Source organism: Trichoderma virens (assembly GCF_000170995.1).
Source record: "Trichoderma virens Gv29-8 chromosome Unknown TRIVIscaffold_80, whole genome shotgun sequence".
Classification (NCBI taxonomy): Eukaryota; Fungi; Ascomycota; class Sordariomycetes; order Hypocreales; family Hypocreaceae; genus Trichoderma; species Trichoderma virens.
In genome coordinates, this window is record NW_014013669.1 from 303,551 (window position 1) to 320,960 (window position 17,410).

A 17,410-nucleotide genomic window follows, 5' to 3' on the forward strand; every position below is an offset into this window, starting at 1 on the left:
CTGCGGCCAATCACTTGAACACAACGCCAAGATGCGCTACATGAACTTGGCATATTACAATAGCAGTGACGCTACTGGTGGGAGTAAGGATTAAGCAATAAGACCAATGGCCCAGCCGTTTGGAATTTCTCGCAATACACTGTTGCCATCTATGCTCATGAACAGAGAAAGAAAGAAACATATTATTGATGCCGTCAGCATACATACTTCTATCCCTTTGTCCGTCTCTTTTACACCCTCTTCCCCTGGTCCGACATTACCCTTCAAAACTACCCTGGTTCTTCTGCGTGTTTTTAAACCATGCCTTCACATTATCATCCAACCAACTGTCTCAATACCCATTAGGTAGATAGCCTCACCAGAAGCGCTGTTTCTCGTTATTTCCATGCATTCAGCCCGGCCCATGGATCATGTGTCTGCTGTGCTTGAGCTGACCGAGGCTGTGCGCTCTGTGGGTGGCCAGTTGCAGAGTCATAATCCTGCTGCCCGAAGTGAATAGTCTGCTGAGGACCTAGCGGAGGAGGGCCCGGTGGAGGCGGTGGTGGCACAAAGCCAGGAGGTATATATCCTCCTTGAGGGAGCTGCTGCTGCTGCTGCTGCTGCGGTGGCTGCTGTTGTGTAGGTAAGGCCCCATACGTGCTATACGCCTGGTGCTGTGCGAAAGATGTCTGTGTCGGCGGTGGTGATTGAGGGCCTCTCATGACGTTCATATTAAAGGACGTCTGGTTCGGTGGTGGCGATGTCGGCCCAGGGTTTCTGCCGTATGTGCTAGGATTATATACAGGTTGCGAAAAGGTGCTTTGAGGAGGAGGGCTGGCGTAACCCGGAAAGTTTTGCTGGTTTGGTGGCGGCGATGTAGGCATCTGGAACTGTCCCTGGTAGCCATTGCTGCTGCCGCTCTGCCCATACCGGGGAGCTTGGTTTTGCTGCTGCATCAGGGGTGCAGGTGTTGGCCTCTGCGAGGGCGGTTTGGGTGGTGCCGCTGGCTGCCCCGGCTCCATCGACATCCGCTCCATGAGGCCTCGTAGCCGCTCCCGTTCCAGCTCTGCCTGCTGCGTCTTGTTCGACGACCGTTCTTGTTCGATTTGGTTGAGCAGTTGCGCACCCTCTGACCTCCGATTGTTCACAAAGGTGTCCACGTTCTTCTCAAGGCTCTCCACCGTCTCCCTCATCTCCGAATACCAGTTCTTGGCGCTCTGCAAGCCAGCTTCCAGATCCAAGAATTCCTGATAAGCTCGCTTATACTTGCCAATCGCCGATAGCCTCTGTCGCTGGATGGATTCATACTTGCTCTGCTCCGCCCGCACGCGCTTGTCCTGCAGCAGAGTGTTGAATGTAGCCGTGAGTTCCTTCATCAAGGCCGACTGCTTGTGGTTGGCCTGGAGCAAGCGATTCTGGTGAGGACGAAATTTTTCCAATTCCTGCTTGAAGAGTTGCTGCTCATAGTTTGCTATTGTCTTTTTGTTAAGGATGAGGACTTGCGAAATGTCGTCGGTGTGCACCTGTTTCATTAATTATCAGTCTGTCGTCCGCAAAATAAGATTGGCGAAATTATGAGACGACTTCTTTACCTTCTCCTTAAGATCTTTGAGGACCTGGTTCCTCTCTCTCTTGATAAGGTTGAGTTTCTTGAGAGTCTCCTCGACCCTTGCAATCTGCTCCACGACCGTCGGTCCAGATTCGTCAAAGTCGGCATCCAGCAGGTTCGGCTCGTTTCCAGATGGACTGACGGCGTTACTGCCTCTTCCCTTGGCCTGAGAAACCGCCTTTGAGAAGAGTTGGTCAACTTGTCCATTCGCAACGGCGCCCCGCATCTCGTCGAACCAGGCTTCGTTCTGACGCAGTTTCGCTGCTAGTTGGCCATCGCTCCTGCTGGCCTCCTCCAGAGCTTCTCGGTAATTGCGAATATCTCCCCGTAGGGTCGTCGTGAGGCGTGCACTGGGCTGCTGACTCCACTCGTTTTCATACTTGGATCGCATCTTTTCGCACACGCTCTCCTCCATATCCAGCTGCTTGGAGCTCTTGTCCAGAGTAGACACAATAGATTCCTTCTCGCTCCGCAGAAACTCAAAGATGCTCACAGGATTCTCGTGATTGGCAACGTCTTCGCACCATTGCCGGAAGTCTTCGTCGGGGAGAATGTCTTGATCGAAACCGCCCTTCAACACTTGCAGCGCCCCTGGAAGTCGCAGATAGTCCAGACTGGCTGCCATTTCGCCGTTCGCCGTATCTACCTTTTCCGTCTCGGCCCGTATAAGCTTGGCTTTCTCTTCATCGTATAAGCTGGCGGATTCAGTCACCGCCATGGGCACAATTTTGGAGAACAGATCGTGCCCGGTGATGCGCTGGATGTCCTGACCTGCGTAAAGTTCAGATACAGGAATCGGCTTCGCGGCTGGTAGCTTGGCGATCTGGGGCAAGCTCGCTTCCGCGGGGACTGTCTGGTGGTAGATGTAGTCATTGTCCTTGATGGCTTCTCGTAGCCGTTCCTGCACTATGGAGCACTGTCGTTTTGTGATTTCCTGCAGATGGATGCTGCAATCGGCACCGATATTGGCATTGGTCGGAACGGCAGTAGGAAAGCTCTTCGCTAATCGGTCGGCTTCCTTGGCCAGGGTGTCGGCAGCCTGGAGTCGTGATAGCGCCACGCCATGTTGGCCAGCCTCGTCGTCTGTCACTGCCTGGTAGTACTGCGCTATGGAGTTGAGAAGATTGGCTTTGATCTGTAATTGCGTTGATTTCATTGCTAGATTAGCCATCTCATTGCATACACAATTCAGAGAATAATGCGGAATGCAGGGTAAACATTCCCCTGGCAACTTTGCAGCTTACCTGGACCATGGTCAGCCAGACCTTCTCAAATATGACCTTTGTGACGTTTTCCTGCACGCCCTCAACAGCTTGCCCATAGAGGTATCCAGCCTGCGAAGCCAGCTTAGCCAGCAAGCCAGGCTTTTTCTGGTCCTTGACCTGCTTTTCCAAAAAGATCTCCTGTGCCTGGGCAAGCATGAGATGGATCAATGTCTTGACAGTCTCTCGGCTCAGGTCGAATGAAGGAGCATGCAGGAAATTCTCATTTATATATGTAAACATGCCGGCCGACGCTTGGAACGAGTGATAGGCAACTTTGAGTGCAGAATCGTCTTCTCGGTTCTGTATGGCAGCGTGGCCGGAAAGAACAGCCGAAATATTGAAGATGACGGAGGCCTTTTCGAATGCGAGCGAGTATTGCGTCGTAGGTTTGTGGGTGAATGCGTCGAACCTGATGAGTAGATTTGTAATTAGCATTTCTCGACCGGATGGCGGATATCGATCATATTATGGAACGGAACCTCACCATGTAAATGATATCTTAATGTGTTGCTCGTCCACAGGAAAGCGCAGGTCCAGCAGCTCCAGCTGTCCATAGTAACGATAGAGCATATCCCTCCCTGTGATGCTCTCCTTGCCCGCGCCTCGCATGTCCTGCCTCAGGCGGTTGAGCGTTGCGCACTCCTCGGCATATCGTTCGGGGTCATCGCCGTAGGTGTCGCGGATGTAGGACTTCAAAGGCGTGACCCAGTCAATCTCGTTGGTTGCCTTGGGCGGCGCGGCTATCATGGGAGACTGCGTCATCTTGTGCGACTGGCGGTAGACTCAATGGCCAAGGCTGAGACGGCCAGCAAGTCGCATGCGCGTCGGCGGCGCGGAGGACAGAGACGGCCAGCGGGATGCAGCAGTGTGGTGCGATGGCAAGCTGCACGAGATGTATATCGGAATCGGGATGCTGGTTGCTGGCGAGAGGGGAGAAGAGCAGCAGCACAAGTGGCGGAGAACGAACGAGAGGGAGCTGTAAGCACTGGTGCCGTTTGTATGCCAGCTAGGTCGAAGGGGAGATTGTCGACGCAGGCCAAGACTGAGGTCGAGGTCGAAGCAAGACGCAGAGGCGAAGCGGCTTGCGTAGTAGCCTTGCGTGTCTCGAGCTGTTTTGTGTGGAGGCAACGTAAGATCAGGAGCTGCAACGTAGGCTTTGTGCCACCTCTACCTTTGTATCTCGTGGTCGTGGATTTTGGCTTCTGAAGCGGGGTCTCTCCTTGACAGCTACGACGGCAAGAGAGAGCAGCAATCGGATCGAGGCGAGTCGATGGAGATGCTGTGAATTGCTGGATGCACAGCAGAGTAAAGGCAAGGTTGCAGAAAAGGACAAAAAAGCTTAAAGCAACCAGCGGGTTAGGGAGCAGCCAGGGCTTTTGGCCTGAACTGGTGATTTGCTGGGCTGCTGCGGTGATGCCATGATGGCTCAGGAATAGCCGCTGGATTGGGTTTGGGCGGCGAGCGTGGGGCGCGGCGCCTGTTAGGTACTGTTAGTGTTACTGCAGTGAGCATACCGCTCTGTAACTAGAGTTGCTAGAGGCCCTGTGGGGCGCTACAGGAGCCGCTACAGAAGCTGGTAGCTGGCGGGGGACCCCTGGACCGGCGTGAAGCGAGCATTGATTTCGTGCAGCTGCTGAAGACAGCCCAAAGCAGCGCAGCAGCACCATGGATGTACCACGCAGCACGGGCCGACAGGAGATGGAAAGGCTGAAACGAGACCGCAAGCATGATACACACATATGGATATATAGATATGGATGGCATACAACAGATGACTGCCGCCTCGTTGGTAGAAGGACTGACAGGCTGCGGCGTGTTGCCGCTGTCAAACGAATCCTGCCGAGGGCTTGGGCACCCAAAGAAACAAGGGTTCCTGCACAAGGATCTGCGAGTATACGAGTATAGCCTCAACTGTGAAGATCATAGTCGACGGCAACAGCTGATCCAGCAATAGCGCCGGGTGATGTGTTGTCGGGTGCTTTTCTTCTTTTTCTTCTGCCCCTTTGGCAGTCTTTGTTGCTGTCACTCAGCGCTACCAGCTGCTGATGTTTGCCGCTCAGCTTCTTTGCTCCCCAACTTCCAGCTTCCTCCACCACTCGTATCGTCTTCACCGACTCAACATCACACAATACCTGCTTCAACTCTCACCTCCTGCCCAAAACAGGTGCCAACCCAAAGCCAAAGAGCAGTCAAAGGTCCAAAAGAGGGGGAAACAAGCAAAACTCGCTCCTTGTCAACGCCAAAACCTTTCCATCACTCATATCAACCTCATGTCACCAAGCTTATGCGTGTGATTGTCCCCTCTGTGACCACCTCGCCCCTACCATTGGCCACCACTGCGGCGCTTCCAGTCCACAAGCGCAAGCCGCTACTGTGTCCCAAATCTCGTCTCCTCTCGTTTTCACACCCATCGAGCGCGATGACTGGCCTGTGACAAACAAGACTCTGGTGCTACTTTTACTGCTTAACTTGTCTTGTAGTTTCTCGCATAGGGCTTCGCTTCTCCCCCCCTGCTTGATGCGACCGTATATGCGGCCGCGCTTCGGCAACGAGGTTTCTGGTAGATGCACGAAATTCGCAGGCATTGGCCGATAATGCATCGATGTGGCTGGAGGCTACGATTTAGGCGCCGAGGTGCATAATTCATGGTTGGATGGATGGATAATCACTGTTCGTTTATTGCAACTGCCGTCTTTTGCTCATCAGCGGCGTCTCAAGCCCTTCAATGTCAACAGCCCTACCCACGAAGAATCATAAAAATACCTAGGGAGTGGCTGTTCAGCACCCCAAGTTGAAATGATCTTTTAGGTCAATATTACTTAAGTAGGTACACAGCTCCTTAAGTACCTGGAATTATTTACGACTTTCTGTTACTATAGCCAACTCAAGGCGGTGAATATTTATTAATCCTTTCCCCCAAAATGAAAGAGACAGCACTTCAAGTATACACACTCTCCGTCCATGCATTAAGCTGAAGCCCCCGTTCCGCCATTTCTGCATCCTTCAAAAAGTCCATCTGCATCCACACCAGATGCCCCTTGATCTGCGCCAGCTTCTTCTTCGCCTCCTCGGGCGGCATGAACTGGTCGAAAATGTGGCCCGGCTTGACGCCTCTGGGCGGCAGATAGCGGTCGTAATCGTCAAATGTTTTGACTAGGTAGCTCTTGTGGTTAGTCTTGTGATACTTGTTGCTTCTTATCATTTGCGGCCAATAGGCTGCGGGAAGTGACTTACTGTGGTTGTCTGGATCAGCGTGGAAGAGGTGGCGGAAGAGCTCCGTGTTCTTGTCTGCTCGACTCGTCCACATATTCCATAACTCGTCACTCAGCGGATCCTCTACAAACTTCCAGCTCTCATCATTATCGTAAATTTTGTTATTGGGCTCGACGCTGGGTGGCAGGGCGTTGATGTCATCCTTCGCATCAAAATCCTGCGGAGGGAGAAGGCCGAGATGCTCTCGCCAGAGGAATCGTCGTAAACTCATTGCGTGGTATCCTGCCTCAAACGGCCTTCCATCCATAGTCGTTCGCACGATATTCGTGTCTTCCATGACAATGCTCAGCTCACTGTCGTGATTTCCCATCTGGCTGCGATCGTTGAGATTGCTCGAGCCGCAAATCACCACTCGATCATCGGCAATGAGCAGCTTGGCATGCACATAGAGCTCCTCCTGGATCCAGTTCTTCATTTCAGACTCTGGGTCTGCCCATGGCTCGTCTTCCAAAGGATCTTGGTCAGCCATGGCGTGATGTGCTACAGAAATCGACGTCTGAACCTCTTCCTTGGGCTTGGCCTTTTCAAAAGTCTCCTTTGCTTGCAGTGCCTCGATGCGACCTTTTTCTTGTTCGCGTTCCTGGCCCATGTGGTTGTCTCTTTCGTTCTCTATGGGATCAGACGTCCCATGGATTCCCTCACCCATGATATCTTCGGCGAGGGCTCGCTGGACTTTTTGGTACTTGATGCCCGTCCTCTCCTCCGCTTGAGTAATTGCCGGTGTCTTGTTTAGGCGGTCGTAGGATCTCAAGTTGAAGAAGAAAATGTACTTGGTAGGGTCAACTCCTTGAGCTTTGACCTGCTCAAAGATGGAGTGTTCTCCGCGACATATTGACTTGTACTGGTAATCCATGATGGCTCTTGTGCCAGAAGCGGCATTGTCTCGAAGATCGCCTGCGAACCCTGGAACAGCAGGGATAACGACAATGACCCTAAACTTCCGACCCTCCTTCCCTGCTCGAACCACAGCTTCAACAATGGCCGCACCGATAGTGTTGTGGATTGGGGATTGATTATCGCCGGTAGCAGTGATGAAGAATTGATTCTCAATATAGACGTAGTGTTCCGCGGTGGCAATAGTCTCTGCGTATGCGTTTTGAATAGATCGATCTGTCAGGATCCCGCTGGACCAGTCGGCACTGGATCTCACGATCTGAGCATTGACAGTTCCTCGACCGAGCAGATTCTTGGTGCTCAGGGGGTTCAGGGGATGTTTGATATAGTCGCCCTGCGGATACTTTGGCCGCTGTACTCCGATCAAGTCCTCATCCTCGCCTTCACGGCCCTCTAGAATAATCCAGTCGAACCTTTCGTCACGCTTATATTTATCCCGCTTGACAAAGTTCCACCGCAGAACGAAGTGCTCAGCAATGTCATACACGCAAGGGCCGATGACAGCCATGGAGACGTCATGCCAGGGCATCCGGCCGTAGTCCGCCTTGCTGAGCTCGTTGTCTTGCCAGTCCTGCACCTTTTTGAAGTCCATGACTCGATTGTTGTTGAAATCTTGGCCTGGCCAAACCTGTTTTTGCACCTCATCGGGGTGGATATCTGACAGCGGGTGATGGCGAGCATCCCATCGCCCAAAGCAGAGATCAAGACCGCCGATGAAAGCTATAGCATAGTCGACGACGATGAACTTTTCGTGATGTGCCCAGTACATTGTCATATCCGCCGCATTTTCGAGAACATTGTGGTCTGGGTGTCGCATAATCTTGATGTTGTTGTATCCTGGAGTGCCTTCCGGACAGAGGGACTGCAGGGCATGTTTGGTGTGTTCCGAGTTGCAGGTAAGTGCGGCTTCGACCTCCTTGTAAACGACGACAAAGATCTTGACTCCCTGTTCCGCTTTTCGTTTCAGAATCTGATCGAGTCTGTACTCTTGCTTCTGATGGGGCGGCCGTCTCAAGAAGAGCTCTGGCGAGAGCCACCAGTCCTCAATGTAGATGGTTTCCTTGGCCTCTTCCAAAGCGACAGATACAGCCCAGAAATAGTCCCGCCCATCCACATACCACTTGACGAGGTTCCCTTCCCGTTCAGGGAAATACGACTGGAAACGATGAGATGCGCAGATCTGAGTCCTCTTTTTGTCGCAGCGAATCTCGTGCTCTTCGTCGTGGCGGTGGTCTCTATTGAACAAGTTGCCAAACTTTCCGATCTGGTGTTTCTTATTTGATACGGCTACTTTGGCGTCGTGGAGCTTTGTCTCGTGGAGCTTGCCTCTTAAGCTATCCATGAAGCCGTGGAAGCCATGGCCTCCAGTTTGTTGTGCGGGCTTAGGAGCTGCCATTTTGACCACTGAAATTGATGGAACTAATATACTGGTTTGATGGTAGGCGATTCGTTATAGGAGATGGATGGGAGATGGGCATCACAGATTGAGGAAACAGCTGATGAAATAAGACAATATTAAATGGTATAAGCAGGTCAATGGTTCAGTAAAGCGGCATGACGACATGGGAGGATCTAATAAAACAATCTAGACTATATATATAGCTGGAATGGTAGCTATGCCAAGACGAAGCCATCAAGGAAGCGGGGGTCCAAGCTCAGCAGACTTTGACAAGATGAGACCATGACGAAGGATCGACCCGAAGAGAGCTAGCCGAACAAACCCTGTCCATCACCAAGCAGCAGAGCTGTCTCGGAGAGGGGGAACTGGCGGCCGATGTTGGCGGCGCCACGGGGCTGAGGTCGAATGACAGCAAAGATTGGCGGCTCCAGATTGGCGAGCTTGGGTGATAATGCAAAGCCAATTTGTTCCAGCTGCGGCTGCTGGGCGGCATTCACATGGCCTTGGCGGGTTATTCAAGTTTGGGGGTTGCGTGACACCCGAATTCGTTTGTTTGGGCAGGTTTCGATGGCTGATTGAGTGGAGGGGCCTGATTGTTGCAGCAGCAAAATCGTGACGTCATGACTTTCAAGGACCCTGGAGACTACCGAAAGGACAAGTTGGTTGAGCAAGGTGACGTAGCCATTCAATGCCATTGTTTTCAGCTCTCATATGAGTTGATTTATTCTTGTAATTAACTATAAATAACAATGTTAGAATGTGTGAATGCATCTGTTAATTGAATGCTGAATCTAGGAGATCTAAGCTAGCTGCAAAGAAGCAAGATGCCTGACGCTGCAAGGCACATGGGATGGAGGCAAGACAGATGAAGATTTGCCGTCAATCATCCGATTCTGGACTTGGTAATAAAAAGAAAATTATATCTATGCATTTGAATTTAAATTTAGACTATAGAATTGAATAGATTATGTGATTGAACTCTGTAGTGGCAGTAAACATCGTTTAATCACAATTCACATGCGCTCTACTGACGCGTAATAGGTCCACTGCTGTCCCTTTGCTTGGACGGGTTTGACTTTGCCTTAGGTAAGCCTCCAGGTGCTTCGGTGCCGGTAGCGATCTGGTTGAAACCAATGCCATGCCTCGATAAATGCGGAGTACATGCACATGCAGCAGCATGGACGTGTTCCAATTGGCGGCGAGCTGTGGAAGCAATTGACGGTGGGATGCGAGTACATTCTCGATACCTTCAATAACATTGTCCATGTAGTCTCTCTCCGATGTACCTGCCCGGTACTACATACGTACATTGGACACAATAATTCCCAGCCTCCTTAATCCTCCTCGTCTCCCCGAAGTAATACTGCCTAGGTAGGTACTGAACTGAACTGAGTTCAAGCAGCCTCGTATATCAAATAGTACATGCATGTGTACGAGTACAAGTACCTCCTCGCCGCCCCAGCCACGGAAAGGTACATCCGGCCCTGCCCCATAAAATCTCCCTGACCCTTGGCCCCTTTCTCGCATTCTCCTGAGACACCTGGCCAAAACCCCACCTGTGCCTCTGCCCCCACCAGCTCCCCAAGCAGAATGTCGAGCATTCACCGACTTACGACTTGATACTCTTTTCCTTTCCTTTTCCCCCCAATTCAATTCGTCTCCATTTTCTTGTTTCCGTTTTGCAGAGCATCTACAGAAAAGAAAAGCAAAAACTCAGTTCATCATGTCTGCTCTTTCCATCCCCGAGGGCGCCACCATCGTCCACACCTTCAAGCAGTCCTTTGTCGACGTGCCCATTGATGCCGAAAATGGCAATGCCGTTGCTACCACGCAGTTCCTCGATGCTGCTGAGTCCCTGACCACCATGTTTGGTAGGTTTCTGCTGCGTCTATGCATTCAGACTCACCGGGGAGAGCTTTACGGCTAATCATTTTGCTCGTCTAGATGTTCTGGGCTCTGTTGCCTTCTCTCCCGTCAAGAATGATATGCTTGGCAACGTCAAGGTAAGTGTCGAGCCCCCAAGTCCACCTACAAGGTAGCTAGTCAATTGGGTAGTTGTTTAGTTGCTGACGTGTTTGACTTCACGCTTAGAAACTCCGTGACCGCCAGCTCGCCGCTCCCGCCGAGTCTGGAAACATCCAGGACCTCTGCCGCAACGAGCTCAAGACCAAGAAGCACACTGCCACCGAGGGCCTTCTGTGGCTCGTCCGGTACGTAAAACCAGGCCCTCTGCATAAACAACTCTGTCACTAACAATGGCTTCCCGAACCAGTGGTCTCGAGTTTACCTGCCTGGCCCTCAGTGCCAACGTCGCCAAGCCCACCGAGGAGCTTGCCGACTCTTTCCGAACCGCCTATGGCTCAACCCTGAAGCCTCACCACAGCTTCCTGATCAAGCCCGTCTTCAGTGCTGCCATGAGCGCCTGCCCTTACCGTAACGACTTCTACACCAAGCTGGGAGCCGACCAGGAGAAGGTCACCTCTGACCTGACGGTCTACCTGGCCGCTCTGCAGAAGATTGTCACCATTCTGAAGGCCTTTGTCGAGAGCAAGGAGGCTAAGTGGTAAATTGGCTAGCATTCAAGCGGCCTGTTAGCACGTTCTAGTACATATTAGTAATTTTACGAAGGAACGACATGAGGCGAGTATATCTATTATTATTAGCTGGGTCAAACATACTAGCGTCTTGGAGATGAATTGAAAGCTGCGTGTCCTTTGATATAATGCATTTCAGAGGCAGTATTGAATGCCTAGAAATGTTGTTACATTACAATTGTGATTTATATCTGGTGGGTGGATGCTGGATATGTGCTCCGTTGCCGAGAGTCATGATAGCGCAGCTTTGATCAAGATCTACCTCGGTAGTAGCCGGGCGTACGCCAAGAAACTGTGAGTTTACGTTTATTGCGTAGCCAATGCATTGATCACACTATTCTAGTGGAAACAAGACTTTAGTTTAATGATAGCTTTTTCGAATATTGCTTTATATCTCGTAGAATGCAATATCAAGGATTCTATTTGCGCGATGCCCAAAGCCCAAGGAAACCAATGTGCCGGAAGGCGTGGTTGCATTATGTCTTATGATAGATACTTTTAAGAATACAGTTAAGAATATCGGATTCGATGAGAAATTTGGGTGTAGTCCAGTCAACGCCTCGTCTATATAAAATACTATATACATTGACTCGCATTACACCACAAGGCCATGTTCATACAATGAATCAAACCCAACAAAGCGGGTAAATACCCATCACCACGAAAGAGAGAAAAGGAAATAAAATCAAATCATCCACAAATTAACGCCATATATCTAGAATAAGTATTTCCATGCTCATTGCCCCTTGAAAGTCGGTCGTTGAATGCGCCCATCGCCACCATCGATATCCTCCAGGTTAGCACCATCTCACTCACCCAGATCATCTAAAGGCTGCCCATCTGGGAATCCCTTCCGGAACACCTCGTCAACAGCCATCACATCCATCAATATCCCCGAAAGCAGCATCATGTGTCCATCTATCTCTCCCTACGTGAGGCATCCAGAGTTGTGCAACCCCAAAATCACCAAAATCACCCCCCTCCTCTCAAAATAGGGAACACCCCCTCCTCCGGCACATCTTCCCTCGGCCATCTCGTCAGCACTCTAATTAACCCACAATCATAAAAAAAACCTCCAACTCCAAGTACTATTATTCACCTCAAAATCACCAATCCCTCTCCAAAAACATCAAGCCACCTCGTGCTCAATCCGCACCCCATGATCCCAATAGCCTATCCGAACCTTCCGAACCGGCACCACAAATAGCTTCAACTAGATATCCCACACACCCTCCGTACATCTTCACTGTGCCAGAACGAATCGGAGTACTCCGTTGTCAACGACTATTATTTTGTCGTTAAGCGCCCTTCCGGCGGATCTTGCCAAGCAACACCATCGATCGACCCCCGGCACATGCCTCTCTCCGACGGACGGACCTTTGATCCACGTGCTTGACCCGCATCAAGGCACCCAAATCCACTTGACTTCCCGGCTCCATGCTTCCGGAGACTGGAAGTGAAAAGGCTAAAGTGTCGATACTATTGATTGGTGCTTCATGCTTAAAGCCGCGGATGTGAAAGCCGTGGGCGTGCATGAGGTACATTAGAGATGTGATGAAGGGGTGGGCGATGGGAGGCGTGGGAAAATCCATTCATCACATCTTCTTACTTCGTATGAAACTTCTAACGTTACAGTATAAATTTGAGATGAACAAAGAATGGCTAGTGATGACATAAGATAATCGATTATATTCAGCTTCCGTTGATGGTTGAAATAAAAATAACATTTATATCTTGCCAGGCATTTCCCGGTTATATCAAAGCAACACCGGTTTCTCCCGTTCGCCACTTCTATGCATGCCCCAACGCCAGTAATAACCATTCGCTAAATACAGTAGCATTCGCCTGGGTGTAACCATACCCCATGCACGCATTTCTTGTCTTGTCTTGTCTTGTCTTGTCTTGTCTTGTCTTGTCTTGTCTTCTAACCTTTGTCTGCCTAGCATGAGTGGCTGAGGTAATCAGAGACGATGGCGGTAAAAAAAGAAAAAGTGAAAAATGGGAACGCTATAGGCTCGTGAAATCACAGGAAAAATAATCAAAAGGGCCCTATTGTTGATTTCGACCGAAAGGCCATGAGACTGGGCCGGGGGATCCGCAGACGCTTCGTCTTCATGGACCGCATCGACTCCCGGTCCGTGTCGTGCTCCTGACCCAACCAATTGGCCATGGCCTGGGTCGCCTCTCCGTATTCAACCTCGACGCTCTCCTTCTGCACCATTGGCGGAGGGCAGTCCCATGCATGCTTTTCCCCGGCGACGACACGGACAGTTACCGTCTTCTTCAGGGATTTTAGTCTCTCTGAGAAGCGGAGGCCCTCGGCGAGAAGCATGTCATATTCGCATAAGCATAGATGGACGGGCGGCAGATTCTTGATGAGCTCATCCGGCATCAAACCAGGAGAGAGCCTCAGGTCGGCACGCTCGTGACGAGGAATAGGAGGATAGACGTAAGAGGCATCGATGAGGTCTGTCAGGCCCTTGGACAAGGTGAGATCGGGACGGGAGCAACTCAGCCTCTTGTCTGCCCTGTTGATTGTCCAGTCCAGGCCTGGATAGAAGAGCACGAGACCAGTGATGCGGGGGACGGCGAATGGCAGCGTGTAGTTCCAGCGCGCAGGCTCTTTCAGAATGAGCCAGCTGGAGAGGGCTGTGGTGGCACCTGCGGAGAAGCCCGAGAGGATCATACGATTGGGGTCAATGCCAAACTGCGCAGCGCGCTTCGCGATCTGCAGGATGGCATCGACGCAGTCCTCAATGGGCGTCGGAAAGGGGTAATTGGGGGCCAGGCGATAGTTGACAGTGAAGACGACGGCATCCAGCGAGGTCATGACAGCACATGCCCAGCGCGCATTGTCGGTGCCCTGGCCGAGGATCCATCCACCCCCATGGAGGGCCACGACGGCGGCACGAGGCCCGATGGACAGGCGAGGCGGAGTCCACACCTCGACCCTGATCTTCTTGGGGCCCTTGCATTCGGCGAGCGTCGAATCAACCCAAAACTCGGTGGAGGGCGTAGGTGCCGCTGGCTCAGTGCGGTTGGCGATGCTGAAGCCAAGGCTGGAGGCATAGCGGATGGCCTGAGCACGCGCATTCAGGGTCCAGCGGGAACTTGCCTCTAAGGGGTTGACATAGTCATCAGGTTCCGGGACTGTCGGTTTCCTGATGGGTTCCGGGATGATCTCCATGTGGCAGGCGCGCTCAGTGTCATCCGCCTCTATTTCTGTATCAAAAGAAGGACAATTTGGTCTCTATACAGCCAGACTTGCGGAAAGGCTGGGCGAACGCGGATTGGCTGTTCTGGGGATGAGATGAGACAGGCGGGGTGAATGGAGGGAGAGGGGCGTGGAGCGAATCCGGTGAGATGGAAAGATGGAAGAGAAAGAAAAAAAGTTTGATCAGATGAGGGGTGGCGCACGAGGCACGGAAAAGGTACGGCTTGGCTTAGATGGAAGAGGAGAAGACGAGGTACTAGGCGATACTTGAGATTGATCTTGGGGATGAACCGCCAGTACTGTGTTTTGCCACGTTGCGGCTGTTCTGCTACAGTCTGGATAACGCGTCATCGGTACTCCGAGGTCGTCGATTGACCTTGGGAAATGCGGAGTACAAGTCCCATATCGTTTTGCCCTGTTACTACGAGTGGAAGTGGCTCCCCCCGTTTAGGGCTTATTACTAAGTTCCAAGCATTGGGATAGTCCTTATCTAAGTAGGGAACGGCCAGTGAAGAAGGTGTGTGAGGATGGCAAGCGCGCGTTTTACACAGCAGAAACCGAGAGGAGAAAGAATAGAAAGGCCTGCATGGAACACTACACTTGGTGGGTGCAACGCCAAAGGAACCACGGACTAATAGTTGATGGCTGGCTTGATCAATTTCGTGGAGACGCTGCGACACAAGAGACGGAAGCGGGTTCGGCAGCGTCGGGACTGGCGCTAGCAGAGTTGGGATCGGCGAAAAGTCTCTTTGGGGGGGGGGGATTGGGAGACTATCTGATGGGTTGAAGGGGCTGAAAGGAGGAGGAGAAGCTGGTGGTTGCGATATGGCGCCGACGATGGCTGAGGAGGCGATTTGGTTTGTTCATTTTGGCAGATTGTTGGGGCCCGGGACTTTGAAAGACGTTTGGTTGTTCGAAATACGAACTTCTAGAAAGCAGGGCGACAGAGGCCGTGGGCAATTCGATACTGCATGCAGTAGTAGTGCAGCAACCCCAGTAAAACGGAGAGGCTACTCCGTAATTTCTTGCAGGGGTCCGGCAGCATACATAGTGCTGTACAGCAGTAGAAGGAGCTGGAAAGCGAGCACAGACCTGCCATGACGTCGGTCGAGTTCGGCGGCGGCTGCAGACAGAGATGCGGGATCTGGCGCTGCTCATATGATGGCTTGGCGACCTGATCGCACGATGCCGGTCCGTGCATCGATGCAGATGATGGTCTATGATATCCTTGTGCTTTGCTGTGTGTGGGTTTCTCTTGGTTTTTGGAGTCTTACAAAGGCTGACGTCATTATAGAGCACATCACTTAGTAAACATTTGAATGAATCTCTCCAGCTGAGTGCGTTGGTTCAATGATAGAGACAGAGCAAATGCGTGAATATTCATTCATCCCACGCGATATCAAGCTGCCCGGTCTCGGCCGCTATACAGGGCAATCCTGCAGCAACTCCAGCATCTGCACAGTAGCAGCAGCACCTAGCAACGCCCTAATAGGCATAGTCTTCAAAGGATTCTTGTCTGTTGCGGTGCAAGTCGAATAGCGTAGAGATTATAAGACGCCGGCAGATGCTCTGAGCCTTCTTACTGGCCTGTGGTTGGCTAGTTCGCAATTCTCTCATGTCAGCATTCCGGGATGGTGTGTGACTGCACCTTTGCGCTTCATACTGTATGCGACAGGCGAGGAAAATTCTGCACAATGTCACTTTAACCACTAATCGGCAGCACTAGCAATGCAATTCGCAGGCGAGGCGCTCTCCAGGCACGGTACGCGTACAAGTGGTAAGGTACCCTGAGTATTCATGAGTCTTTGATTCCGTGGTAGGAGGTACAGTAGGACTGAAGTTAGGTACTCTGTACTCTGTAGATAATGGCACAATTACATCATGGCTACTAATGCAGGGCTGTAGAATTTCACCTGCATATATGCGCCGATGCCTACGGAGTACAGCATTATTCATCATTGGGAAGCGGTTTCAGCTTGAGACCCAGGCATGCTCCTCGCGCCCTATCTAGAGTCCGTAGTCCGCGTGCGTGCTGAATGCGGCTGCCCGATTGTCGCCCAACAGCGTTAATTCGTCGTGTGACGCCGGGAGAGAACTAGCAGTGCCGGCCGAAAGTGCGCAGAGTCTAGAGGAGAATTTCACAAGCCAGGCCGCCCAGGGACTAGAAAGACTAGCAAGAGAGAATCTTAAACGGAATCCTGCATGCATGTGCTTAGATAAGTGCTAACTAATGGCATCCCACTGGAACCTCTAACCGCGAGTTACCTCGCCCGCCCCCTCAGCTGCCACCCAATGACACAGATAATTCCGTCTCCAACGTGCCAGGCGGATAGGCTGTCGGGTTCGGGCGGAGTCTAAGGTTGAGGGGTGGAGATCTGGATTTTGCGTTATGGCAGAGACTGACTGACGGCCTCACGAGCTTTGCCGAGGAGTGGATACAGCAGGTCGAGGCCCCGTAGCTCGGTTCGGCCATCTGCGAGTTGCTGAGACTGTGACTGTGATTTGGTAGCATCTGTAAGAGGTATTGATGGATTCAAGTTTTTTTCTTTCTTTCTGAGCCCACCCTTGTCAGAGACACTTGCACCCCCCAAGGTGCTTGAAGTTGCTGTCTGTATTATATAAGGCTTGAGCAGTCTCAGCAGCAGCTCTTGCCGCCTCCCCCTCCTCCCTTCCATCCTTTCATCCTCCGCTTCCATTGACTTGCTGCCTGGAGCTTCAAGGCACACACACAACACACATAGGAATCAGAACAGTGCAGTGGAAATCTGAACCTGCTTCTGCTTTCGCCACTATCCTGGTGCTAGTCACCCTCCCTCGAGATATCACTACCGGATTATATTGCCAGACAGCCAAAAATAGCTCCCACGGGCGAATCAGACCCCCAGCAACCGCTTGACAGCTTCCTCCTCGACGCTGCAGTGATTCAGTCCAGCGTCATTGACCGTGAAGCAAGGCGAAAAAACGACGCAAAAGCTGTCAGGGCCAGGGTTTCGATAACATCATCAGTCCTGAAAGGGAACCATAGCGCCGCACCAATTAGAGAGCCCCAGTCAGTTGCAGCTTGCATCTGCTCGTTGACTGATTGCGACCCCGCCAACCAGCCCCGCGAGCTCCGGACGTCGACAGCATAGCGGAACTTGTGCCCGCCCAGTTGCGTTGCGTTGCCACACTCTCTTCGCTCAT

General features: G+C 51.7%; 4 protein-coding genes across 4 annotated transcripts; 1 reads left to right on the forward strand and 3 right to left on the reverse strand.

The window, feature by feature from the left end:
- Positions 1-171: 171 nt before the first annotated feature.
- Positions 172-3,615, reverse strand: TRIVIDRAFT_77433 (uncharacterized protein; the record flags this gene model as incomplete). Its single annotated transcript, XM_014099050.1, has 4 exons — positions 172-1,502; positions 1,572-2,723; positions 2,833-3,262; positions 3,338-3,615. The coding sequence occupies 4 exons, from the start codon at positions 3,613-3,615 to the stop codon at positions 378-380; spliced, it is 2,985 nt and encodes a 994-aa protein (XP_013954525.1).
- Positions 3,616-5,689: 2,074 nt separating this feature from the next.
- On the reverse strand, positions 5,690-8,362 carry TRIVIDRAFT_77430 (uncharacterized protein; the record flags this gene model as incomplete). The annotated part of the gene is made up of 2 exons (XM_014099051.1): positions 5,690-6,006; positions 6,088-8,362. The coding sequence occupies 2 exons, from the start codon at positions 8,360-8,362 to the stop codon at positions 5,792-5,794; spliced, it is 2,490 nt and encodes an 829-aa protein (XP_013954526.1).
- A 1,740-nt stretch (positions 8,363-10,102) lies between these two features.
- TRIVIDRAFT_77427 (uncharacterized protein) lies at positions 10,103-11,136 on the forward strand (the record flags this gene model as incomplete). Its single annotated transcript, XM_014099052.1, has 4 exons — positions 10,103-10,290; positions 10,364-10,422; positions 10,511-10,629; positions 10,692-11,136. The coding sequence occupies 4 exons, from the start codon at positions 10,143-10,145 to the stop codon at positions 10,984-10,986; spliced, it is 621 nt and encodes a 206-aa protein (XP_013954527.1).
- A 1,933-nt stretch (positions 11,137-13,069) lies between these two features.
- On the reverse strand, positions 13,070-13,936 carry TRIVIDRAFT_17079 (uncharacterized protein; the record flags this gene model as incomplete). Its single annotated transcript, XM_014098950.1, has 1 exon — positions 13,070-13,936. A coding segment is annotated over one exon (867 nt), but the record flags the coding sequence as incomplete, so codon positions are not given.
- Positions 13,937-17,410: the final 3,474 nt, after the last annotated feature.